This window comes from Schistocerca nitens, chromosome 7, assembly GCF_023898315.1.
Source record: "Schistocerca nitens isolate TAMUIC-IGC-003100 chromosome 7, iqSchNite1.1, whole genome shotgun sequence".
Taxonomy (NCBI): Eukaryota; Metazoa; Arthropoda; class Insecta; order Orthoptera; family Acrididae; genus Schistocerca; species Schistocerca nitens.
In genome coordinates, this window is record NC_064620.1 from 11,567,112 (window position 1) to 11,594,796 (window position 27,685).

General features: G+C 39.7%; 1 protein-coding gene across 17 annotated transcripts in view; it reads left to right on the forward strand.

Annotated features, from left to right (window-relative positions):
- LOC126195116 (CUGBP Elav-like family member 2) overlaps nucleotides 1-25,802 on the forward strand; it is a 1,269,424-nt gene extending 1,243,622 nt beyond the window's left edge. For 16 of the 17 annotated variants that reach the window (XM_049933591.1, XM_049933590.1, XM_049933595.1 and 13 more), the window contains 3 exons: nucleotides 19,038-19,286; nucleotides 21,016-21,150; nucleotides 23,043-25,802. In XM_049933591.1, coding sequence (XP_049789548.1) covers nucleotides 19,038-19,286; nucleotides 21,016-21,143 — 377 coding nt within the window. In that variant the 3' untranslated portion in view covers nucleotides 21,144-21,150; nucleotides 23,043-25,802. The remainder of the gene's footprint in view (nucleotides 1-19,037; nucleotides 19,287-21,015; nucleotides 21,151-23,042) is intronic. The other variant, XM_049933589.1, reaches the window with a different exon arrangement.
- Nucleotides 25,803-27,685: the final 1,883 nt, after the last annotated feature.

The following is a 27,685-nucleotide window of genomic DNA, read 5'->3' on the forward strand; positions in this document are numbered from 1 at the left end:
ACACATGACCGCAGTCTCTGGCCACTGAAGCCAGAATGTGAGCAGTATGCGTGATGGGAGAAGCAAACTGGGTGGTGGGTGTGAGGAGGAGGCTGGAGAGGGATAGCGAGGTGGGGGGTAAAGTGCTACTCTTGGTGCAGCATATGGGGATGAGGTGAGTGGAGAGGAGGAAAGCTAGGTATCAGTACGGAGGTTAATTTGGGGGGTGGGGGGGTGGGGGGAGGAGGGGGCGGCAGGAAAAGATAAGTAAAAAGACGATGGATGCGTTGGTGGAGTAGAGGGCTGTATAGGGCTAGAGTGGAAACAGAGAAGGGCGTGGGTGGGTGAAGGACAATGACTAATGAAGGTAGAGGCCAGGAGGGTTATGGGACTGTAGGATATATTGTAGGAAGAGTTCACCCTCACGCTATTCAGAAAAGCCAGTGTTCGAGGGAAGGATCCAGGTGGCACAGGTTGTGATGCAGCTGCTGAAATGAAGAAAGTCATGTTCTGCAGCACGCTCAGCAACAGGGTGGTCCAACTGTTTCTCGGCCACAGTTTATCGGTGACCATTAATGTGGATGGATAGCTTGCTTGTTGTCGTGTCCACACAGAATGCAGCACATTGGTTGCAGCTTCACTTGTAGGTCATGTGACTGGTTTCACAGATAGCCTCGACTTTGGTGGGACATTGATCCTTGTGACTGGACTGGAGTAGGTAATGGTGGGAGGATGTATGGGAAAGGTCTTACATCTAGGTCTATTACAGGGCATGAACCGTGAGGCAAGGGGTTGAGAGCAGTGGTTGTGTGTAGGGATGGACAAGGATATTGTGTACGTTCAGTGAGTGGTGGAATACCACTGTGGGAGTGTTAGGAAGGATAGTGGATAGTACAGTCCTCATTTTAGGGCACAGCAAGAGGTATTCAAAATGCTGGTGGACAATGTGATTAAGTCGCCCCAATCCTTGTGGTATTGATCAGAAGGGAAATGCTCCTCTAAGGATGGTGGGACTTTCGGAGGTGGTGTGTGACTGGAGAGATAAGGCATGGGGGACCTCCCATATTTCACTGCCCACTGAAACTATACAATATCCTTCTCCATCCTTACAAAACTTTGCTCCCAACCCCTTATCTCACGACTCATATCCCTGTAATCTAGATGCAAGACTTGTCCCGTACATCCTCCCACCGGCACCTACTCCAGTCCAGTCATAAGGGTCAATGTCCCACCAAAGTCAAGGCTACCTGTGAAACCAGTCGTGTGATCTACAAGCTAAGCTGTAACCACTGTGCTGCATTCTATGTAGGCACGACAACCAACATGTTGTCTGTCTGCCATTTTCCACTCCTACCTTGCTATTCCTCCCCCTCCTGTTCCAGCCTCCTCCTTATCCCCGCTGGTCCCGGCGGAGGTTCGAGTCCTCCCTCGGGCGTGTGTGTGTGTGTGTGTGTGTGTGTGTGTGTGTGTGTGTGTGTGTGTGTGTGTGTGTTTTGTGTGTGTGTGTGTGTGTGTGTGTTTTGTGTGTGTAGACCTGCTATATGGTGAGTAGCAACTATTGTTTTCATAATATTGTTATTAAAATCTTGAGTTCTCCCCCATTTCTGATAAATTTAGCAAATATCTTGAATATTATGGAGAGGAGGGTAATAAGTTACAGTTTTCTTCTGTGTTTAGTCAGAGTCTGCCTCCTTTCTTGTGAAGGAATATAATTCTACCATTGTCAGGGCTTTTTTCATTAGTCTGTCTGTCTGCAGACAATTTTGTTTGTTCTTTTTGTAAACTTTGCCATTGAAGTTAGCCATTTCTGCTGAACAACAGTATCCTCTAGGCACCCTCCCTCCCGTCCTTTCTTCGTACCTGAAATAGCTTTATGCAGCTTCTCTGGCATTACTTGCAAATTTACTTTGTTGTAATTAGATACCAATTATGTTCCTGGTGTGTGTCTTAAATAGTACTGTGTAAAAATATAAAAGGAAACTTGAAATGGTAGGAGAAATTTGTTAGTTGCTGTGCCATTTTCATCGACATTAGTGAAAATTGGTGTCCACAGAACATTTAAGTTTCCATTCGGTTTTCTTCTTAGTCTTAACATTTCCAGTAATGACCATTATGAAAAGGATAGATCACTACTCGCCATATAAAGGGGATGTTGAGTTGCAGACAGGTACAACAAAAAGATGACTATCCATTTAAGCTTTTGGCCAAAAGTCGTCGTCCTCGAGCGAGAAACACACCACTATCTTCAGACTTTGAGCAGCTTTACGTAATGGGAGAAGCAGTCAATGGGCAGTGGGGGTAAGGAAGAGGCTGGGGCAATGAGGGGGAGGGGGGGAATAACAGGGAAGGCGGGGGAGGGTGTAGTGCTGCTTGTGGGAGTATTCGGGGACATCGTGGGGACGTGGTAGTGCTGCTAGGTGCAGTTAGGAAGTTAGGGCAGGGGGGCAGCAACAGAGTGAAGAGTAGAGGAAAGAGACCAGTCTGTGTGTCGGTGGAATAAAAGCCTCCGTAGGGCTGGATTGGGAGCAGGGAAATTGATAGGTGGATGGACAGGAACAAGCGAAGGTTGAGGCCGAGGTTGTTGCAGGAACGTAGGATATATTGCAGCAGAATTTCCACTTGTGCAGTTCAGGATAGCTGGTGTTGGGAGGAATGATCCAGATGGTGCAGGGCATGGAGCAGTCATTTAAGTGAAGCATATTGTGTTGGGCAGCATATTCAGCAACTGGATGGTCCAGCTGTCCCTTGGCCACAGTTTGTCTGTGGCCATTCGTGGAGACAGAAAGCTTGATGGTTGTCATGCTCTTGTAGAAAGCAGTGCAGTGGTTGCAGCATAGTTTGTAGATCACATGACTGCTTTCACAAGCAGCACTACCTTTGATGGTGATGTGAGTGACTGGAATAGAGTAGGTGGTGGTAGGAGGATGTATGGGACAGGTCTTGCATTTGGTTCTATTACAGAGGTTGGGAGTGGAGGTTGTGTAAAAATGAACAAGGGTGTTGTGCAGAATTGGTGATAGGCAGTATACCACTGTGGGAAGGATAGTGGGCTTGGATATTCCTCTGTCAGGGCATGAAGAGAGTTAGTAGAAACCCTGGTGGTGAATGTAATTCAGTTACTCAATTCCTGGGTAGTACGTAGTCGTGAGGGGAGTGCTGCTTGGTGGCCAGAAGGTGCAATTGTGAGGGGGTAGTAGATGACTGGAAAGACAAGACATAGGAGACTTGTTTCTGTACAGGGTTAAGAGTGTAATTTCAGTCTGTGAAGGCCTCACTGAGACCAGTGGTATATTAGAAGAAGCAATGCTCATCATGACAGATGCGATGACCACGGTCGTCTAGTGTGTGTAGAAGGGACTCCTCGGGTAGCAGCTGTCGAAGTGGAGGTATTGCTGGGGGCTAATAGGCTTGACATTGACGGAGATAATGGTGCAACAGTCTGTGAGGTGGAGATGTACATTGAGGAAAATGGCTTGTTTGGTTGAGGATGACCAGGCAAAGCAACTGGGGGATAAGGTAATGAGGTTCTGGAGGAATGTGGATAGGGTGTTCACATCCTCAGTCCAAATGACAAATATCTTGTCAATGAAACTGAACTAGGTGAGGGGTTTGGGATTCTGGCTGATAAGGAAGGTTTCCTCTAGACAGCCCTTGAATAGATTTGCATAAGGTCCCAAGTGGGTGCCCATTGCTGTACCATGGATTTGTCTGCAGGTGGTAACTTCAAAAGTGAAGTAAGTGTGGGTGAGGATGTAGTTGGTCATGGTTGACCAGGAAGGAGGCTGTAGGCTTGGAATTGGTCAGTCATTGGGAAAGGTAGGTTCATTAGTGTAGATGGAAGTGGCATCAGTAATGATGAGCAGTGTGCCATGTGGTAGAGGAACAGGAGCAGTGGAGAGTCAGGCGTGGAAATTGGTATTTTTGTATGGGACGTTATGGGTACTTGGGTTTATGGACTTCAGAAAGCATGTGAAAGGTGGCAGGGAAAGGCAGGTGCGAGGAGAGAGGTTGACTCTGGGGAGAGGTTGTGAGATGGGCCTAAGGATTTGAGGGGAGACTGTAGATATTGTTGGATTTATGGAGAAGAGTCACTGTGGCAGATCTGACAGCTGGTGGAGTCCTTCCAATAGGTAATCTCTGCAGTTCAAAACTACAGCCTTCATCAGCAGGTAATGTTAAAGGGTCAGGATCAGTTTTTAGATGGATTGTAGTTCTTTCTGTGGCTGTAAGGTTAGATTCCAGTTTGAGAGATTTATGGAATGATGGTGAGGAATGTTAATGGGGTGATTTGGGGGCAGTTGGGTTGGATTACAGTTGGATGGAGTGAACTGGATTACAGTTGGATGGAGTGAACTGAGTCAGACTAGCTTCAGCATTGGCTTTGAGTTGAGTCTGATTGTTAAGGTTGCCGGTGAAAGAGATGTTTCTTCCATAGAGACCAGGTAAAGGAGAGAATTTCTTTGATAAGTCCATTGTGATTGAATTTTGGAGTGGGGCAAACGGTAGCAATCCCTCCTTTTTGTGATATTGTCATTACTCCATACTGGATTTTCCTATGTTCGCTTTTGGAGGAAAGAATAATGACAGGGTTCTGGGTCTGTTTGGGTTCCGGGTTCTGTGTGGTGGTGGGAGTGAGTTTCTGAGGATGTGATAAATGTCGTGGTTCTGTGAGGCAGGGTATGTCAGCTATGAGGTGATGTTGGGGATGTTTGGTGGCTGTTGTAGAGGTGGTGGGTAATAGTAGTCCCAAGGCATGAGTTCCTTTCAAAGGAACCATCCCAGCATTTGCTTGGAGCGATTTAGGGAAATTGCGGAAAACCTAAGTCAGGATGGCCGGACGCGGGATTGAACCGTCGTCCTCCCGAATGAGAGTCCAGTGTCTAACCAGTCCTATCATGGGTCAATAACCATTTTCTCGACACTCATCTTCCCTGTTTGCTGAAATTTCATTGTTAAATAATTCCCTGTTACGTCTGTAACCTTAATTTCCAAAATTCCAAATTAATTACTTTAAATTATCCCTAAATTTTTCTTTGTAAAAAAATCATTCAAAATTTTCCTCACTAGCCTGCTTTGTTAGTTTTATAGGCTTGGTGTCTTAGTGGTAATGTCCCAGACAAAGGATTCTGTCCCCGGCCAGACAAAATTTTTGTGTGTTACTTCTAACTTCTGGCAGCGTTAGTTAATGAGAAAAGTGGTGAGTCGCAACACGGTAGGTCCTCTTATAACTGGCTGTGTAACTCAGTTAAAAAGTTAGAGGAAGGCAACAGTGTACCACCTCCAATAGCACCATGGCCAATAAAGCGCTGTGGAGTTTAAGCTAACCTTCAGGTTGATGTTTTTTTCATCTATTTTTGCTCAGAATTTTAAGGGTCTTTCATCAGTTATAATTCTAAAAGTGGTGTAGGTCCATTACATCTTACACAATCTCTTTATTATTTACAAACTGCCAATTGGCTTCTGTCTCAGGTTCTTCGGCCGACATTCATCTAATGATTTTTCTGACATTTCGCCAGCACGAGTGGCTGGCATTGTCAAAGCTTCACCCTCCATTGCTGGTGGTGAACTGGAGCCGAACTCGAGGGCGCAGACTATATGTACCTGGCGCGCCAACGTCTGAGGGCTTCTCCGCGGTCATTTCCAGTGCGGTTCTCCTCTTGCTACCTGCGACGGTCGTTCGCTGCAGTACGGGAAGCCAGGATCCGTTTACCTTAAGGCTTTCCTCTTTCTTGTTCAAACTGTTCGCGTGTTTTTGTATTTCTACAGCTTCTCTGAACAAGCGCGTGTGATAATGCTTCTCTACAGCCAGAACTTCCGTGTCGGCGAATTTTATTACGTGGTCGGTCTCGTTCAGTGCGTGCTCTGCCACGGCCGATTTCTCCACCTGCCCCAACCTGCAATGTTGCTTATGCTCTTTGATCCTGGTGTTGATGGATCGTCCAGTCATTCCGACATAAACTTTTCCGCATGTGCAGGGTATACGGTATATTCCCGACATTGCAAGTGGGTCTCTTTTCTCCTTCGCCGATCTAAGACACTCTTTGATCTTCCTTGTCAGTTCGAAAATCGTCTTTACGCCATGTTTGCGCAATATATGGCCGATTCTGTCCGTCACTGTGGGAATGTATGGCAGAAAGGCCGTACCCGACATTTCTTCTTCTGGTTCCTTACTTCGCCGAGTGTTTGGCTATGTTACACTTCTAATATAATTTGTGGAGTACCCATTGCTTCTCAGGACAGTTTCCAGGTGTTGCATTTCTCGGAGAAGCCCTCGGACGTTGGCGCGCCAGGTACATATCGTCTGCGCCCGCGAGCTCGGCTCCAGTTCACCACCAGCAATGGAGGGTGAAGCTTTGACAATGCCAGCCACTCGTGCTGGCGAAACGTCAGAAAAATCATTACATGAACGTCAGCCGAAGAACCCGAGACAGAAGCCAATACGCAGTTTGTCAACAAGTGGCCACGAAAGCCGTAACAATTCTTTATTATTTGATAAAATGGAGTCAGTTTCATTTGTATTGACAGAGTGAAACTGCTTATTGGCTAACACTTGTTGTCCTGGAGCTTATTCCTCCTCTCAGCACTCAGTGTCACAAAGACTGTCTGCTGTTGTCATTGCACCACAAAGTGTCACATCACTTAAAGTTGTTGTCGTAGTCCAATGTAAATGTGTAACCTGCTGTTGGGCATTGCTGCCAATACATGGAACTCCTGCCATTTGTAGCAGTCATAAAACACATTCTGCCCCCTTTTAACAACGATCTCCCTGTTTTTGGAGTCATCACTGAGGTGCAGCTGATAGCCCTTCTGATGTATCAGTGCTGTAGCGCCAAGTGAAAATGAGAAGTAAAGAGCAGTTATAATCAGAGTATAGTTCCATGTGGTCTTTGTAAAGCAAAAGTTTTACTGTGTCAAAAGCCCTATAAATCACTAATTACTTTGATACGCAGTCATTTATCAGGCTCTGTAATTATGCAGACTTCTGCCTCATTAATAGAATGTAGACATAAGTTACTTACATGGAAACAATTTTTTCTATTCTCTTTGAGATTCCCTCTGTGCCTGTAACATTACTTCTACAAAGTATGTTCCAGACTAAAACATATTTTATTAATGAAAAATATGTTGTGATGAATGGCGTAATACGTGGATACATTGAGGTACCTCATATAGCTTGAAATGTTGAGTTTTGAAGGTCACTGTAAATAAAATTATGAGTATACTCACGATCTGTACACTGACTGAAGTTTCCCGAAATTTAATACCCCGCCCCCTCCCCTCCACACTCTCTCTCTCTCTCTCTCTCTCTCTCTCTCTCTCTCTCTCTCTCTCTCTCCCTCTCCCTCTCTCTCCCTCTCTCTCTCTCCCCTCCCCCCTCCCCCTCCCCCTCCTCACCTTGTCTTCAATATGAAGTTGAAATATGAATTTTAGTATGGCATTAAATGTTTGTGAGTGAATGATAATTCAAAAGCAGGGAACAAGATATAGGACAACATTGGTCTTCACAATAGTATCTTGATTTTTGCAGAAGTCCTTGTTTACTGTTGTTTCCTCAGAGTTGGTGGAAGTAGTGCTGGAAATTGTGTTTTTAGATAATGGTCTCAATAATGGCAATACAGGACTCGATAGTTTCCCTCCCTCCCACCCCCAATATTTTTCTACTTTTATGATTTCCTGGGGTGTTACCAAAGTTGTCTACTCTGCCTGTCCTTTTGAATGTGACACCTACCTGTTTAAACACAAGCCTCTCCATATGTTTTGTTTACTGCTTTAACTTCAGCATTGTTGATAGTGGTCAAGATACATACCTGTCTCCTTTTCAACCATTGAACTGCTGTCCATTTTCCCCACTGAAAAGCATCAATGGCTATCTTATTTAGTTTTTTGTGATGACATGATAGGAAGCATGTCTCTTCTGGGCAGCCACATAGTTCCACACATCAGTTTTCTGAAAAAGAAGTAAGTCAATGAGGCGAGTTGTAGTAGTTAGTTGCCATTGAGGCAATAATCTTCACTCAGATGTAGTTTTCTCTCTTTCATTAAAATCTTAGTTGAATGCGGCTTGTCTTTATATGTTGGTGTTGGTGTTGTTGTTGTTGTGGTCTTCAGTCCTGAGACTGGTTTGATGCAACTCTCCATGCTACTCTATCCTGTGCAAGCTTCTTCATCTCCCAGTACCTACTGCAATTTACATCCTTCTGAATCTGCTTGGTGTATTCATCTCTTGGTCTCCCTCTACGATTTTTACCCTCCACGCTGCCCTCCAACACTAAATTGGTGATCCCTCAATGTCTCAGAACATGTCCTACCAACCGATCCCTTCTTCTAGTTAAGTTGTGCCACAAACTTCTCTTCTCCCCAATCCTATTCAACACCTCCTCATTAGTTACGTGATCTACCCATTTAATCTTCAGCATTCTTCTGTAGCACCACATTTCGAAAGCTTCTATTCACTTCTTGTCCAAACTGTTTATCGTCCATGTTTCACTTCCATACATGGCTACACTCCATACAAATACTTTCAGAAACGACTACCTGACACTTAAATCTGTACTCGGTGTTAACAAATTTCTCTTCTTCAGAAACGGTTTTCATGCCATTGCCAGTCTACATTTTATATCCTCTCTACTTCGACCATCATCAGTCATTTTGCTCCCCAAATAGCAAAACGCCTTTACTACTTTAAGTGTCACATTTCCTAATCTAATTCCCTCAGCATCACCCGACTTAATTCTACTACATTCCATTATCCTCGTTTTGCTTTTGTTGATGTTCATCTTATATCCTCCTTTCAAGACACTGTCCATTCCGTTCAACTGCTGTTCCAAGTCCTTTGCTGCCTCTGACAGAATTACAATGTCATCGGCGAACCTCAAAGTTTTTACTTCTTCTCCATGAATTTTAATACGTACTCCGAATTTTTCTTTTGTTTCCTTTACTGCTTGCTCAATATACAGATTGAATAACATCGGGGAGAGGCTACAACCCTGTCTCACTCTCTTCCCAACCACTGCTTCCCTTTCATGCCCCTTAACTCTTATAACTGCCATCTGGTTTCTGTACAAACTGTAAATAGCTTTTCGCTCCCTGTATTTTATCCCTGCCACCTTCAGAATTTGAAAGAGAGTATTCCAGTCAACATTGTCAAAAGCTTTCTCTAAGTCTACAAATGCTAGAAACGTAGGTTTGCCTTTCCTTAATCTAGCTTCTAAGATAAGCCGTAGGGTCAGTATTGCCTCACGTGTTCCAATATTTCTACAGAATCCAAACTGATCTTCCCCAAGGTCGGCTTCTACTAGTTTTTCCATTCGTCTGTAAAGAATTCGCATTACTATTTTGCAGCTGTGACTTATTAAACTGATAGTTCGGTAATTTTCACATCTGTCAACACCTGTTTTCTTTGGGATTGGGATTATTATATTCTTCTTGAAGTCTGAGGGTATTTTGCCTGTCTCATACATCTTGCTCACCAGATGGTAGAGTTTTGTCATGACTGGCTCTCCCAAGGCCGTCAGTAGTTCCAATGGAATGTTGTCTACTCCCGGGGCCTTGTTTCGACTCAGGTCTTTCAGTGCTCTGTCAAACTCTTCACGCAGTATCATATCTCCCATGTCATCTACATCTACATCCTCTTCCATTTCCATAATATTGTCCTCAAGTACATCGCCCTTGTATAGACCCTCTGTATACTCCTTCCATCTTTCTGCTTTCCCTTCTTTGCTTAGAACTGGGTTTCCATCTGAGCTCTTGATATTCATACAAGTGGTTCTCTTTTTTCCAAAGATCTCCTTAATTTTCCTGTAGGCAGTATCTATCTTACCCCTAGTAAGATAAGCCTCTACATCCTTAGATTTATCATCAAGCCATCCCTGCTTAACCATTTTGCACTTCCTGTCGATCTCATTTTTGAGACGTTTGTATTCCTTTTTGCCTGCTTCATTTACTGCATTTTCGTATTTTCTCCTTTCATCAATTAAATTCAATATTTCTTCTGTTACCCAAGGATTTCTACGAGCCCTCGTCTTTTTACCTACTTGATCGTCTGCTGCCTTCACTACTTCATCCCTCAAAACTACCCATTCTTCTTCTACTGTATTTCTTTCCCCCATTCCTGCCAATTGTTCCCTTATGCTCTCCGTGAAACCCTGTACAACCTCTGGTTCTTTCAGTTTATCCAGGTCCCATCTCCTTAAATTCCCACCTTCTTGCAGTTCCTTCAGTTTTAATCTACAGCTCACAACCAATAGAGTGTGGTCAGAGTCAACATCTGCCCCTGGAAATGTCTTACAATTTAAAACCTGGTTCCTAAATCTCTGTCTTACCATTATGTAATCTATCTGTAATCTTTATATATTTAGTCTTATTTTGTTCCTTTTTGTGTGTATATGATGAGAGGCCATACATACACAATTCTGGAATCATGTAACATGAATGTCTTGACTCCAGATGTTGCTGTTTTCAGTGGTAGATACTGTACCCATACATGTCCGTCTGTAGACAACATCAGAATCTCAATCACTAAATCTCTGTCTGGCATGTATGAACTTCTGTGTGTCCCGAGTCACTACACCCCCACCCCCACCCTCAATCCAGGGCTCTTGCCAGCTAGAAATCATAGAGGGTGCGCCATTCAATTTTTTTGGTTTGTGCTTTCCAAGAAGAGTTGGGCAACATACATCCTCCTACATTCATCTACAAAACTGATCGTTACGAAGAAATCCATGAAATTGAGCTCATCTGGATGCTTATCAGCACTAATTGTTTTCATGCCCGTATTTATGAAGGAATCAACTTTTCTGCACACTGTAAGGTAGCTTGTGGGATATAGATGTAGACTGATCAAAAATACAACATTGTTAATGAAATCCTACAAAGATGAATTTTAAAATTGGATGTAGGTTACATTCACTAAATAAAATGATGATTTTTGCCAGATATTATTGTATGTGTGATGAGTTGCTACTAACTGCTAATTCTCCAGCGGTATAGTAGTACTGACCAAAGAGACAGCAAGAGGAAAAGTGCTGTGAATGAAGAAATAATGGTGTAATAGGAGAGGGAAAATGCTTAAAGTAGAGCTACTGTGGCTTTTTGAATTTTAAAATTTTTCTCGATACTTAATAGTGAAATACCTTGATGATCGTCTAGGCAAGAAAATATAGTGGGTTATTGTGACTCAGTCTGAGCAAAGTGATGCCACTCCAACCAACAAAGCAGTATCCTCTTACTACAGGGTACTACACTGTGTCGTCATTTAGAGCTTCTGTACAAAGAGAATGATTTCATGCCGTTATTATCTGAAATAATATGGTGATGTCGAATGAGATGAATACTGTCAAAGACCCTCAGACCTACCAACGTCCCAGGCTGAATAATATACTTTCCAAAAGTACAATACCCTTAATTATAGCCAATTACTAATGAGTCATATTAATATGAGTAGCCTAATTATGAAACCTGCCCCATGCACCCTGAAAGTACCAAGTATTCCAGCACTGTTAATGGCTAAACATTCATTATCAAGTAAACAATACTTTGTTAGCACACACTTCATGTACCAAAATCCTCGTTTTGTTTCACATCCATTTTACGTAAAAATTTCTTTCATTTGCTTTTATACCCTGCACCTTAGTATTTCCTGTGTATACTGTCACACTAACTTTGTTTAATGTGTAATCATCATCTTGACCTTCTTGCTTTTGCCTTTTTGCTCAAAATGGAGATATCTCTTCTGAACTATTTACATTCTGATAAATGATCTGATTGTTCTGGAATTCAAATTGGGTATAGTGATGGACTGTATTGTGAAGGCTGACTGCTATAAAAATAATACTATAAATCAGTCACATTCCATTTTCATTATTTGATTTTGGATCAGTATTACTTTCTGTTCATTTATTGTATTTTGTTTCGGCAGTAACGCAATGTTTCAAGACAGATTTTCTTCAAGAACTGTACACACAAAGATTCTGTTTTTCTTGTGTTACTGGGAGTAATATCCAAAAACTTACGTTCAACAGTACTGCTAACTTTGCACGTCTGTCATCCCTGTGGCAAGTAATGTGATTTGTAGTGTTATCTGTATTTATAACCCTATCATCAGTGGTAATTCCAATCTTGGTCATGCCAAGTGCACCACCATTGAAAGCAGAGGAGCATCACAGTGAATTTACAATCAGGGAATGGGTGCTGTAGACTAGCAGTTAACATTTACAATAAGGATGTGGAGAGATGATGGCTGTAGTTTTCATTTCTCTGTTAGTTGTCTATCAGTTGATTCTGAACTGTTCATGAGAGTTTACACTTGATATTTGTTTACTGCGTTATCACCTCACTGTTTAAGGTACCCTAGTGCGTAGGACAGTGGACTTGCATTCATGAGAGGCTGTTGAAGTTGAAATGTCTGTCCAGTGATCGATAATTAGGTTTTATGTGGTTTCCCTTGATTGCTTAAAGCAAATGCTGGGATGGTTTCTTTGAAAGGGATGCAGCTGATTTTCTTCTACATCTTTCCCCAGTCAGAGCTTGTGCTTTAGCTCCAATGATCATGTGTCTCTGGGCTGTTGAACCCTAATTTTCCTGTCATCTTGTTAGCTCTGGTGTTCTCCCTGTGATCCACGCCTTTCCAACACGATATTTTGACCCTGTAACTGGATGTCTTCATCATGTGTTCCCTGAAATTGTGTCAAGGGACATAATGGCGATGATATTGAGTTATGGCATCGAAGATAAAGTTGTGGGGATGTGGACGATTGGCAGAACACCTGATCTCTATGAGATAATGACGAATCGCCAGGAAAATATAGGAGACTGTCCTAATTTTTCTTCTGTCATTCCCATCACATCACCTATTTTCTCCAACATCCTGTGATATTACTTTGGAATTGTAAATGGTGGATGGACAGGTAAATGTCCCATTGCATATAAATTATGTAAAACTGTCCGCAGCTTGTGGTCATGCGGTAGCGTTCTCGCTTCCGGCGCACGGGGTCCTGGGTTCGATTCCCGGTGGGGTCAGGGATTTTCTCTGCCTCGTGATGACCAGGTGTTGTGTGTTCTTCATCATCATTTCATCATCATTGACTCGCAAGTCGCCGAAGTGGCGTCAACTAAAAAGGACTTGTAATACAGCGGCCGAACTTCCCGCATGGGGCCTCCCGGCCAACAATGCCATACGATCAATTCATTCATTATGTAAAACTTTTGAGTTACTGCTGCATCATTAACATACATCAGCGACATATTTTCAATAGACAGTAACTGTGGCTTTAGAGGGATCAAAACAATAAGCACCAGTGATGTTTTGTAGTGCTGAAGAAAGGTACTCGCCACTAAGTCCTAAGTCTAATGACGTCACCTTGTCTAACCACCCATTCTTCCCGTTCTTTTAAAAATTCATCCATTTGTTCCTTTCCCACTCTGATACAAACACAGAAAATGTTACATATTTTAGTCACCCGAAAGTGATAGTTAAATATTACTGTTGGTAATATGCATCAGAAACACAGTAAAAATATGATTAAATAAAATTCTGGGCAATATTGACAAATTGTAGGAAAGTTTAAATTTATTGCTGCAAGGAAATTCAACAAATAATTGGTGGCAATGTTAATCACACAAGTTAACTGTATTTCACATCTTTTTCAAGTGAAAACAATAATCAAGGAATTGTAACTGCTTTACGGTGTTGAAGCTTAGGTACATTGGTTTAATCACGAAGTGAATATAAAGACGCTCAAATTCACTGTTTTCAATGAAAAGTTGTTTCAAGCCTTCCAGCAACTTCTTAATTTATAGAAATTTCAACCAAGACAGTAATAATAAATTCGTTTGAATATTGTTAATCGTCACTTATAGGGCTATGAAAGTAATTCTCTATTTTTCAAAAATTCACTTGTTTTTTCTGTCTCCTGCTGGTCAGTGTCAAGACGGTGACTGCTGGATGCCTTTCCTTTGACTGTGGTTTTTCTGTTAATTATAGCAATATGAAATGTAAGTTGTTCTTTTATAAAGTACAGTGATCTGACTACTTAAAAAGAAAGTAGATATTGCATGAATAGGAAGGTTAGCAAAACAAGAGAGAGGCACCATTTGTCTCTTCGTGTTACTTCTGGTATTACCAACACTGCATGGCACCTTTTCTTTATTTGCTGTATACACCAGTGTATTTTTGGTATTTAATTTTTTATGTTGTGTAGTAAAGCTGTTGCCCCCCTTAGTCTGCTTCTAATTGTTGTTGTGTGCTGAGTGACACAATTAAGGCAAGAAGTAATTTAGAGGAGGTCATTGTGTAAGTGATAAATAAATTTAGTAGGTGATTGCTGGACATGAATTTTTGCTCTTAATTATAATCCCTGTGGACGAACAAAATTTATGGCAATAAAAATTCTAAAGAGGAATTTATTTCAGTTAAGTCATAGTAACCCCCATGAACCATGGACCTTGCCGTTGGTGGGGAGGCTTGCGTGCCTCAGCAGACAGATGGCCGTACCGTAGGTGCAACCACAACGGAGGGGTATCTGTTGAGTGGCCAGACAAACATGTGGTTCCTGAAGAGGGGCAGCAGCCTTTCCAGTAGTTGCAGGGGCAACAGTCTGGATGATTGACTGATCTGGTCTTGTAACATTAACCAAAACGGCCTTGCTGTGCTGGTACTGTGAACGGCTGAAAGCAAGGGGAAACTACAGCCGTAATTTTTCCCAAGGACATGCAGCTTTACTGTATGATTAAATGATGATGGCGTCCTCTTGGGTAAAATATTCCAGAGGTAAAATAGTCCCCCATTCGGATCTCCGGGAGGGGACTACTCAAGAGGACGTCGTTATCAGGAGAAAGAAAACTGGCATTCTACGGATCGGAGCGTGGAATGTCAGATCCCTTAATCGGGCAGATAGGTTAGAAAATTTAAAAAGGGAAATGGATAGGTTAAAGTTCGATATAGTGGGAATTAGTGAAGTTCGGTGGCAGGAGGAACAAGACTTTTGGTCAGGTGATTACAGGGTTATAAATACAAAATCAAATAGGGGTAATGCAGGAGTAGGTTTAATAATGAATAAAAAAATAGGAGTGCGGGTTAGCTACTACAAACAGCATAGTGAACGCATTATTGTGGCCAAGATAGACACAAAGCCAATGCCTACTACAGTAGTACAAGTTTATATGCCAACTAGCTCTGCAGATGATGAAGAAATTGAAGAAATGTATGACGAGATAAAAGAAATTATTCAGGGTAGTGAAGGGAGACGAAAATTTAATAGTCATGGGTGACTGGAATTTGAGTGTAGGAAAAGGGAGAGAAGGAAACATAGTAGGTGAATATGGATTGGGGGGAAGAAATGAAAGAGGAAGCCGCCTTGTAGAATTTTGCACAGAGCATAATTTAATCATAGCTAACACTTGGTTCAAGAATCATAAAAGAAGGTTGTATACCTGGAAGAATCCTGGAGATACTAAAAGGTATCAGATTATATAATGGTAAGACAGAGATTTAGGAACCAGGTTTTAAATTGTAAGACATTTCCAGGGGCAGATGTGGATTCTGACCACAATCTATTGGTTATGAACTGCAGATTGAAACTGAAGAAACTGCAAAAAGGTGGGAATTTAAGGAGATGGGACCTGGATAAACTGAAAGAACCAGAGGTTGTAGAGAGATTCAGGGAGAACATAAGGGAACAATTGACAGGAATGGGGGAAAAAAATACAGTAGAAGAAGAATGGGTAGCTCTGAGGGATGAAGTAGTGAAGGCAGCAGATGATCAAGTAGGTAAAAAGACGAGGGCTAATAGAAATCCTTGGGTAACAGAAGAAATATTGAATTTAATTGATGAAAGGAGAAAATATAAAAATGCAGTAAATGAAGCAGGCAAAAAGGAATACAAACGTCACAAAAATGAGATCGATAGGAAGTGCAAAATGGTTAAGCAGGGATGGCTAGAAAACAAATGTAAGGATGTAGAGGCTTGTCTCACTAGGGGTAAGACAGATACTGCCTACAGGAAAATTAAAGAGACCTTTGGAGAGAAGAGATCCACTTGTATGAATATCAAGAGCTCAGATGGCAACCCAGTTCTAAGCAAAGAAGGGAATGCAGAAAGGTGGAAGGAGTATATAGAGGGTTTATACAAGGGCGATGTACTTGAGGACAATATTATGGAAATGGAAGAGGATGTAGATGAAGACGAAATGGGAGATATGATAGTGCGTGAAGAGTTTGACAGAGCACTGAAAGACCTGAGCCGAAACAAGGCCCTGGGAGTAGACAATATTCCATTAGAACTACTGATGGCCTTGGGAGAGCCAGTCATGACAAAACTCTACCATCTGGTGAGCAAGATGTATGAGACAGGTGAAATACCCTCAGACTTCAAGAAGAATATAATAATTCCAATCCCAAAGAAAGCAGGCGTTGACAGATGTGAAAATTACCGAACTATCAGTTTAATAAGTCACAGCTGCAAAATACTAATGCGAATTCTTTACAGACGAATGGAAAAACTGGTAGAAGCGGACCTCGGGGAAGATCAGTTTGGATTCTGTAGAAATGTTGGAACACGTGAGGCAATACAAACCTTACGACTTATCTTAGAAGAAAGATTAAGAAAAGGCAAACCAACGTTTCTAGCATTTGTAGACTTAGAGAAAGCTTTTGACAATGTTAATTTGAATACTCTCTTTCAAATTCTGAAGGTGGCAGGGGTAAAATACAGGGAGCGAAAGGCTATTTACAATTTGTACAGAAACCAGATGGCAGTTATAAGAGTCGAGGGGCATGAAAGGGAAGCAGTGGTTGGGAAAGGAGTGAGACAGGGTTGTAGCCTCTCCCCGATGTAATTCAATCTGTATATTGAGCAAGCAGTGAAGGAAACAAAAGAAAAATTCGGTATAGGTATTAAAATTCATGGAGAAGAAGTAAAAACTTTGAGGTTCACCGATGACATTGTAATTCTGTCAGAGACAGCAAAGGACTTGGAAGAACAGTTGAACGGAATGGACAGTGTCTTGAAAGGAGGATATAAGATGAACATCAATAAAAGCAAAACGAGGATAATGGAATGTAGTCAAATTAAATCGGGTGATGCTGAGGGGATTAGATTAGGAAATGAGACACTTCAAGTAGTAAAGGAGTTTTGCTATTTGGGGAGCAAAATAACTGATGATGGTCGAAGTAGAGCGGATATAAAATGTAGACTGGCACTGGCAAGGAAATCGTTTGTGAAGAAGAGAAATTTGTTAACATCGAGTATAGATTTAAGTGTCGGGAAGATGTTTCTGAAAGTATTTGTATGGAGTGTAGCCATGTATGGAAGTGAAACATGGACGATAACCAGTTTGGACAGGAAGAGAATAGAAGCTTTCGAAATGTGGTGCTACAGAAGAATGCTGAAGATAAGGTGGGTAGATCACGTAACTAATGAGGAGGTATTGAATAGGATTGGGGAGAAGAGAAGTTTGTGGCACAACTTGGCTAGAAGAAGGGATCGGTTGGTAAGGACATGTTCTGAGGATCAACGGATCACCAGTTAAGTATTGGAGGGCAGCATGGAGGGTAAAAATCGTAGAGGGAGACCAAGAGATCAATACACTAAGCAGATTCAGAAGGATGTAGGTTGCAGTAGGTACTGGGAGATGAAGAAGCTTGCACAGGATAGAGTAGCATGGAGAGCTGCATCAAACCAGTCTCAGGACTTAAGACCACAACAACAACAACAACAACAACAACAACAACAAGTCATAGTAAAACAGACTTTTAATTTCTCATATGAAAAGAAAGCTCTGCAGTATTAAGTCTGAAATACAGTCTGAAATTACAATTTCAAACTCTGGAAAACACACAATATGATAAATATAAAATTGTAGAGTAAGAAATCATTTCGGAAAATTCTTTATTACCGCAGACAGATTCACAAATTGTGTCTAATGAAAAGAAAAATGCAAGCACATAAAACCAATGTTCAGTGGTAAGCAATTACATATGTTGTTATGGCAGGTGTAAAAGATATCTGTGATAAATCCTCTGTACACAATATGCATCCAGAAACTGAAACAGTTCAGGTACATTCCTTAAGCAAATTCAAGTTTTGATCAATTTTCTGAAGGTAAAGTAATGAATGCTTCAGCTGAATTAAAATTAATTCTCAGGCCTAATTGTTTTGCTGCATTGTATCAGATTGCATCAAAACATTTTTTAAAAAAGTTGAGATGGTCACAGATGTAGTACCGTAGAGCTCCTAGGAAAAAAGTTTTTTTTAGTTTAAGGCATTGAAACTCCTTTGCTGCGCTTCGAAGTTGACTTCGTTTGACTTATGAGAACCAGACTGGTTAACAGCGCTGGCAGTTCTTTGTCACATTTTTTTAATTTGTGGCTAGTTAAATTCCCTTACCTGAATCAAACCTACGAGGGCACAATATGATAGATTGTTCCCACAATAATCTGCTGTGAGACATCTGTGGATGACCTACTGTTTATCTACTACCACCTTCAATGGTACTACATAAACAGCACAGTTACCATCTACAGTATTAAACTTAAGAGGTACAATATTTGCCTTAAGAGTTATAGTGTAAGGGGGTTGTGGGGGGAAGGGACATACCGGTAATCATTTCCACATTTCTGCAATATGTTGTACAGCATTAAAAACTGATGTCTGATACAGAATAGGTTGGTAGTATGTTGGCATTACTCAAATTTATTGAAAGTTAAAGTTATTGCTAAGGTTTTCAATGTTTTTTCTTATTTGTTTTTTAACATTATGGTGTTAGAATATTATGATAAACTATGCAAATTATCTGTAGCAAATGTGGAAGAATGAATTTTTACTGTAGCAACAGAAAGTAGAATGCACATTAGTAGGTAGCTAAAGCACATAACTAGAAAGCTGTCATCTTCACTCGCTGCTAATTTGTAGCACTATTAATTTAACCTCGTAACTTCCTTCACTACACTGTTACAAGTAAAAGTATTTGGATAAAATGCATGCAGTAACATTTATAAAGATATGATAATACTATTGCTATCCATGTGCGTGCATGTGCCAAGTGTTTCTTTGCCCCCACAGGTTTTCCAGCATTCGGCAGTGGCGGTGGCCACGGAGGTGGCTCTGGACCTGGGAGCATAACAGGGGGTGGCAGCACTACAGGTCCAGCTGGCAAGCAGATAGAGGGGCCTGAGGGAGCAAACCTCTTCATTTACCATTTACCACAAGAATTCAGCGATACTGATCTTGCATCCACCTTCTTGCCCTTTGGCAACATTGTGTCAGCCAAAGTATTCATTGATAAACAAACCAATCTTTCAAAGTGTTTTGGTAAGTGATACTTCCACTTTATAACTTGTTTCCTTTTGCAAGTAGTTTAGAAAAAATATTTATAGAGGATAAGATGTGGAGTATGTCGAGTGTATCAGCGAGCCCTTGTATGCACTTAAGGCTAAAAGTTAGCCTTGAGAGAAGGGACTGAAAAAATTATAGAGAAGCTAAAAATATACATAGAAGCTAATGTTTGTGCTTGGAGGTAAAAACAACAAAGCTACTTCCATGTGTGCAGCAGGGTGTGAGCTGATTGTTTCAGTTAATGTATTGCTTCCTATTTAATGATTTGCTTGTCTGGACAACATCTCTATTGTGGAAGAGCTCCCACCCTTCCTCCCAAATGGCAAGAAAAATGTGGTTTTGGGGCCTGTAAATCATTGTTATTAGTATATGATTGCATAAAATGGTTATTGCAAGGCAGGGTTAACCTATTTGCCTGTTAAATCATCGTTTTAGCTTTGATATGTTAAGAGTTGAGACATTTTAGGAGCTTATGTCTATCAGCAGTGGATTTTATAGTTTGTAAAAGAACCATTAAAGACTTTTTAATAGGATTTAAAGTCAAAAGTTGGTTTCACTATAAAAATGTGCAGTCTAAGAGTAGACCATAAAGAACAGAGTTCGAAGTGCTTTATGCTGAAAATATGAGCAGGAACTGGCCGTTAATTGTTGAAACTAAGAAAGTACCAGACAAATGCTAAAACGTAGCATGGAGAACAGGCAGAGAACCCAAAAGTTTCAAACTCGTGGTTAACAAACGAGGCAAAGAAACAGTAGATGCACTGCCCTCCAGGTATCAGTGGATTGCATACATTATTAGTGCTAGGCCATGGTAAAGAATTACTTACGTGTGAATTATAAGAATCATATTTTGGTTGTTTTTTTCCTCTTGCCTATAAATGAACACAAGACCTTGCTTGCAAGTATAGTGGGGATTACATTACATGTTCCAAGAATAAACAAAAAATTGTGGTGCAGCATTCTGCCAGGACAGTGCAAGTATATGATTAAAGAAAAGTAAAAAAATAAGCACTAAAAATAGAAATGAATTTCCTTCATATTTACTTGATAATCGGCTATTTGTAAAGTTTATCTTCAGTTTCAGTTGAAATACAATGTATAGATATGTCTACAGGAAATAAATAAATAAAACCCTCGGTACATTAGATTCCTGATATCTTAGAAGGTCTTTTACATCTCCATTTGAGGCAGTCCAACATCTCTATTGTTTAATGCTGCCGTACATACTGCCATTAAGCACATTGTCGAGGAACTGAAATTTCTTCTTCCCTGACCTCCATATGTTCCACTAAGACTGCTTTTTAAGCCCCCCTCCTTTCTTAATACATGTCCTACCCAGTTTCATTTCATTTATATTATTACACTCTGTAACTCTCTCTGCTCTCCCACTCTGTGCACTGCCTCTTCATTTTTCACCCTATCCATCCAACTTATTTTTCCACCCTCCTCCACGTCCACACCTCAGAAAGCCTCCAACCTAGCTTTATCGTCCTTCTTTATTGTCCATGATTCAGTACCACAGAGGAGGACACTTGTTACAAAACATTTCATCAGCTATTTCCCTGAATCTTTGTCCTTATTGCTGCAAAAACCTCTAGCTTCCTTACAAAGTACCTCTCTTTGACACTGTCACTATTACTTTATTATCTGGAGGAAAGTAAATGTGTCTGGTATATACAAAATCGTTGTATTTGCTTTTTTTTAGGTTTTGTGTCATATGACAACCCAGTCAGCGCCCAGGCAGCAATACAGGCGATGAATGGGTTCCAGATTGGCACGAAGAGACTTAAGGTGCAGTTGAAGCGCTCCAAGGAGGCATCCAGACCATACTAAGTGCCAGGTGAGCTCCAAGGAATGGAACACCTTGTGACATTGGTTGTTGGGTTGCAATTCATAGATTTATCACTGGATAATGTTGTTTCTACTTCAGGATGATGCATTTATTGCTGAGCACCCACACTATTTTCTCAAACAGAGTAATTTACACATGTTCAGAAACAGAATGAAGCTACTTGTTGAGACGACACACTTCCTTGTATTGTTCATTGTAATAGAGTAGCTTTTCATGGAACAGTTTTCAATGTAAAAGGTTACATTTAGACAGCTGTCCATAGTAAGCAATCCAGTGTAGCAAATAGTGGCTTTCATTTTTTGATTTAAATTATAGTTCACTCCAATAATATTTATATTAATAACAATGATGATGATGACGATAATATAAAATGAACTTTTGTGCCTGATGAAAGCATTTATTAGTTGACTCACTTTAAATATTGAACATTATTTGTCAAACTACAAGCAACAGGGGAAACTCAACCAAACCAAGACAAAATGAAGAAACAAATGAAAGAGTGACATCTTGTTAAAAAGATTTTCATGTAGTTTCCAAGTTGCACTTTTGCAAAGTAGAATGTTGGTACATGTTTCAGTTGCACAAATATCATACTATTTTTGTAACTGACACAGTTTCTCATTTGATTACTGCTTCCTGGTATAAATAGTTCCTAAAATTGTGTATTTTGACACTTTATAATGTGAGAAAAAAACATTATTTTGTAACTCCCACCAGTTCATGTAATCAGAGTTTCACAATAAGACTTGTGATTTTCCTAGTTGTACTAATATCAAGATCCACTTTTCATCTAGTCATCATGATGTTACAAGTTAATCTTATAACATTAAGTAACAACAGAAATTCAAGAAGCAAATTTCTCTAGGTGTCAGTTCATTTACAAATAAAAATAAAACTTGTCCCCTCCAATCCATTTCTTTTTCTCCTTCTTAATGTAGAGTGGTGCACGTGCCATAAAATAGATGTGGGGTGCTTAGGAAATTGTAGGTTTATATGGTATTACTGTCTGTTTCAGTGTTTAATAAACATGTATCTCTTTTTACTAACATCTTGCATCAGTCGTGCTGTTCTCCATCATTGTTACACTGAACACACATGTACAGTTGTTAACTGTCTTTCGAACAAAATCACGCACATGCATGTGCATATATCTTAATACAGCATGCTCGTGCATAAGCAACTGCATCCTGCCAGCATTCGCAGTGGTTTATTACCTAATTAGTGCTGTAATTTTTTTGTGTGTGTTGGCAATATTATTCTAGTCTATATTAACTAATACTTCCCATGTATGCAGCTTGAGTCCCTTCAGATTGTATCTTGTGTGGTTGCATATTAACCAAGCAGTGTATTTAAAAAAAAGTGTAAATAATGCCACAACTAGAGAATTGTTGTTAACTGTTTGTGTCTTTTTTTATGTGTTCTACCATTTTTATCAGTTTTGTATATCATTAAACAAAGAACTTAGTGATTGTGGCATGCTAAGACACATTGGGTACTCTCAGCAGTTGAAGCAGCTAACAATGAACTGAAAGCATTTTAGGATATAGGAAGTACTGTTATTTTAAAAATTGACAGTTGTTTAATGCATGGATCTTTCCTGGCGTATTGCTTTAAAAAGATTTGCGAAGTTCAGTATTAGTAATTCTTCTGTAGAGCTCATTGTGGCATTTCGTCATTTGTTGCTTCATTTGTAAGATGAATGATATCCTCAAACTACCTCAAAGACTAAACTTGCACTGTTCGTCTGTGAACACTGTTTATTTTCCATTTCCGCTCAGTCTTTCCTTTCCGTGATTGTATGTAGCAGCATGACTGTAGTAATTGAAAGCTTTAAATGTGCTGTGTTGTAACACTTGCTGTTTCTCTCTGTTGGGTGTCAGGAAGGCCTGCGCTCTGTGGTTTGCCCCTGGACCGTCCGTAACCAAAATAGTCACATTGTGTCGTACGGGTCCGACGACTGAGAACTGTGCCGGCCACCTGTACGTTTGTGAATTTCTCTATATCATTTTGTATTTTTTTTTACTTGAAATAACAGCATTTTAGTAAAATAGCATAACAAAATCATATCAGCACAAAGGAGATAAAATTTGTGAAGATTGTAATTAAATGTCAATGTTTCTTCTTTGAAAATGAAATGATCAGATTTGAAATACTGTGCACTGTGTTTGCATGTGACAATGAAAGAGCAGAAACTGTTTTGCTGAATACTGTATGAAAAACTCAGAGTAATTTTTTATAAATTGATGTTGAATTCTCAAATAAAACAAAAAATTAAAAAATGTCCTTTACATAACAAAAGCAATTTGTTATTTTTTGAACCTGTAAGTTCTTAAGTATGTTGTCATTAAGTACAGTAATAAATGTATCTGTGCAGAACACTGTGTATTTGTTGTTAAAAATAAGTTTTGTATTATGGTGTTAAATAACTGTTATGGCGGATTGGTGTGTATTCGTGGAACTGGAAATAATTTCTTTATATTATTCATTTTATTGCTTCAGATGGCTTACACCAAACATAGTCTGTACTTCTTAATTCACTCAGCTCCTGATATACTTGATATATGTGACAAATTGCTGAGTAAATATTTCAAATGACAGGACCAAATGCGCCTCCAGATGAGGGTTAGTGCAGGATGTGGCAGGCTGCATCATTTTAATTCTTTGACTGACACAGACCTGTAAGCATTTTAAATCAGTGTTGTCTTTCACCTGCTGTTGTTGTCAAATTATTGTATTTTGTACAATACATGTAGTGCCACCTCCTGGAAAGGATCCCTCACTAAAGTACCGTCTGCCATAAATTCACTTTTTCTGTAACCTTGCACTCCATCTTTTTTTCTCTTAGTATTCACTATCTTCAATGAAAATGCTAGTTTTATGTCATTATTGTTACCATTTTCTGTGTACAAAAGGCACTTTTCCTAGTCTTACTTGAATGCAATTAAAACAAGTGATTGTTAAAGACTTATAGAATAGAAAATAAAGAGCGTGTTTATATTATTATGTTTGAATGTTTGATGTTTGAAGGCAGTATAAAACAGATTTTCTGTCTCCAGTGAAAATTGTGTAAACTGAATAGTACAGTGTCAGAAGGAAAATATCTGTAAAGTTACCAAAAGGGACACGGATTACTTAACCAAAGATATGTCGTTAATGTCTGGTTTGCCAGTTGTACTGTGACTGTTCTTAATCCCCACCATTGTTATGTTAACGTTATGATGTATGAAGGTGCAACATAGATGTTTAAGTTGTTCAGGCTGGCATATAATTCAATCTAAGGAAAGGCAGAAACCATTGATGATGACCATACTGTGTATTTATATGTGGTAGGCTAGGCAATGTTATATTAATTATTAATTGTTTTCATAGTGAAGATGTGATTAATTTGAAGTAATATATATCACCTTAATTATGTATGTTAGTTGTTTACATCTTGTTTTGTGTCATGTTGGTATGATAGCAAGATGGAATTATTAGTGCTAATTTTATTTGTTTCTTTTTGTGGGGTGTTTCTTTATTTGTTCCATTCATATTATTGTGAATTAATACTTAAAGTTTGTTGTTAGTTATATTGTAGAAAGTGTTCATTTGTTGTGTTCTGTTTCTTCTTCTGGAGCATGCTATAAATGTGAGGCTCTATCCATTGGTGTAAAAAAAATTCATTGTTTATGAATATGAAATTTTGCTTACTGTCATAAATGACAATAATTTTGTTTCACATCTGAGAAAATGACTGTTAATACTACTCCATTGTGATAGGCCTCTTTAATGTTCCTTTGAATCTGCTTCTTTGAGGGGGAAAAAAATAATATTCCTGTTGAAGATACACCCATTGTTGGCATGGGCATTGTCAGAGGCTCATTATTCATAGAACATCCAAGAAAAAATGTAATTGTGGACTTTCTTTTTGTAGGGATTCAAAATGTTTTATAAACAAAAATCAGATTATTCGAATGAGGTTAATGGAGGAGAAACATTTTTGTAAATGTCTCCTATTTCATACATCCTGTCAGTTCGCAGTGTTGTTTGTTCCTGCAGCATATATTATATTGAGATGACTTTTTATTCTTTAAAGGGCATTTGTGATATTTGATGAGCAAACTTTGATGTGTGTCAAACTTATTGGGGCAGATTGACTGTGTTGGCTGTAAGACTAATGTGAGAAAGATCTTACAGTCACCTGGCACCTTCAGTATAGTAGTACTGTATTCTTTGTTGTGTTTTTGTTGTGTTTAAAATATTGTTCATCATATTCTAACAGTCTCTTGGTTCTATTATACTGCAAACAACTGTTGTTAAAATGGTCTACAAAAATCTCAGGAACAAAATGTAGTTTCCATGGTTGTTCTGTCCAAGTGGAGTAGCACAACAGTATGTCGTGTTCCTTGTTCGAGCCTGTTTTATGTAAATTAAAAAGAAGTGCTCACAATTTGCAGCATAAGTATTTATGTACATTGAAAGAAATGTAGACAGAAATATTTAGTTTTTAAAAAAAAGATATCCACAGCAGAAAAGGGGTAAAAAGCAGATTTATACTACTATAGTCCGATAGAATTCAGTTATGTGGTTATTTAAGAAATGACTAATAAGTGTATTGTAAAGGGCAGCATGAAGAAAATTAAAAACCTATTTTGAAAGTACTTCTAAGATTTATATTAACATTCCTACACCTTTTTCCCAAAAAAAAAAAGTGTTGATGGAAGATTTACAAATGAGTAAATTTTGAAACAATTGAATAAATCTTACATTGGACATTTATAAAAAAATTTAAGCTCTTGTGTCAGTTACATTAAATGGGACAAGAGCAAAGGAATTGAATTGGTTCTTTTTTACAAAATTTCACAAAGTATATTTCAGAGAGTTAAAAGTCTTCCGTACATTTGTAGCTTTCCTGAAATTTCAGAGCCTGCAAAGAAAAGTTACATGCGAACTCTACCTCATGCTCCACAACATCTTAAAAAGAGGGATCACTTAAATCACACCAACACAGTATAGAAAAAATAGTGACACCCACCACCACCACTAATAAATACAGCCGATGTGATACATAGTGGCTAGTCTATAATACCTGGCAGTCAGTGTATTTAAATGAACACACATTTAGCATTTAAAGAGACTAAAATCACTACTCAGCAAATACATACTGATTAAGGTGCTCTTCAAACAAAAATGGCATATATAAAATTTACTATACAAGAGAATTGTTGTTCATAAAAGACAATGGTGTAGAGAAGAAAAAGAAACATTTTGAATGTTGACAAATCACTTTACAGTAAAATACCATTTCTCACAATAAAAGAATTAATAAATCAAATAGAATACAACCTAAATAAAAGATATACACCTCCTTCCTTTTCCCATCACCCTTTCTACTCTGTCAAAACAATCGGAAACATGTAGTTGAGAAAATATGCTGATGAGTCAAAACACTGACTGCAGCCAATCACGAGGCTGAGTGCTGCCCGCTGGCACTGCGGGTACGTGATGTGGAGCACACCCAGCTGGGGAAATTATTTTAGCAGTGAGACATGCCACAAATGGGGAAGCCCTCTGCTGTAAGTGACATCTACAGAGGGAAGTGTGCCATGGCCCAGCACCTGGGTGTGAGCATCTTGGAACTGGTAAATCCGGTGGGCTATTTACATGCTAGTGTGAATGTCCACAAAAAGTGGCAGAGAACTGCAGAAACCACAAGTTGGTAACAAGGGTTGGACACCTACGCCTCATTACAGAACGCGGTGGTCGGAGACTTTCCTGCTCTGTAAAGCAACATGAACTCAATTAGGTGCCAACTCTGAGCCCATAATCCCCCAGACCATAATTTACGGGAATTGTATCACCTGTGCATAGATGTGATGCCACATACTTCTGGAAAACCTAAGTGCGTGGAATTCATTTTAATTTACATAAAACCCTTTAGACTGATGATGACACAGTGGCTGGTTGGTACTGTTGGGCCTTTTAATTTACATTTTGCTAATTTATTTTCCAGAAATGTATAATTATGTACTTATTGAAGTACATAAATTATGTGCTGATGTTGCTGTGTATTGTCAAATGAAAATATGTCCATTGCTTACATATGTTGATTATATTACAACATTTAAGATATGTGCATACTGTATGCAAGTCTCATGTGACCCACCCAAATCCAAGACCTGCACCATGCAGCAACCCAAGACTTCCTGCACCATTCTACCAAGGACCATACATAAAATGTGCTGTCAGTATTTTGCAGTGTTCTATGTCACTATGATAAGTAACTAGCTGTTTCTTGGCACAAATGACCACCCCCAAACTCTGGTGAGTCACAAATGTTATTACATAGTTACCTGCAAACAACAACAACAACAACAACAACAACTCTTTCAGCACTTGGGTGAATTGGATACTTCTCCACAGCACCAGCTCCTTTAAACTGCAGAAGTAAGAATTGCTCCTCCAGGATATCCACAGTTTTTGCAGGTGTCCTCACATGTATACGTGCGCGTGTGAGCACAATGCAGCATTCAGCTGCAAGTGA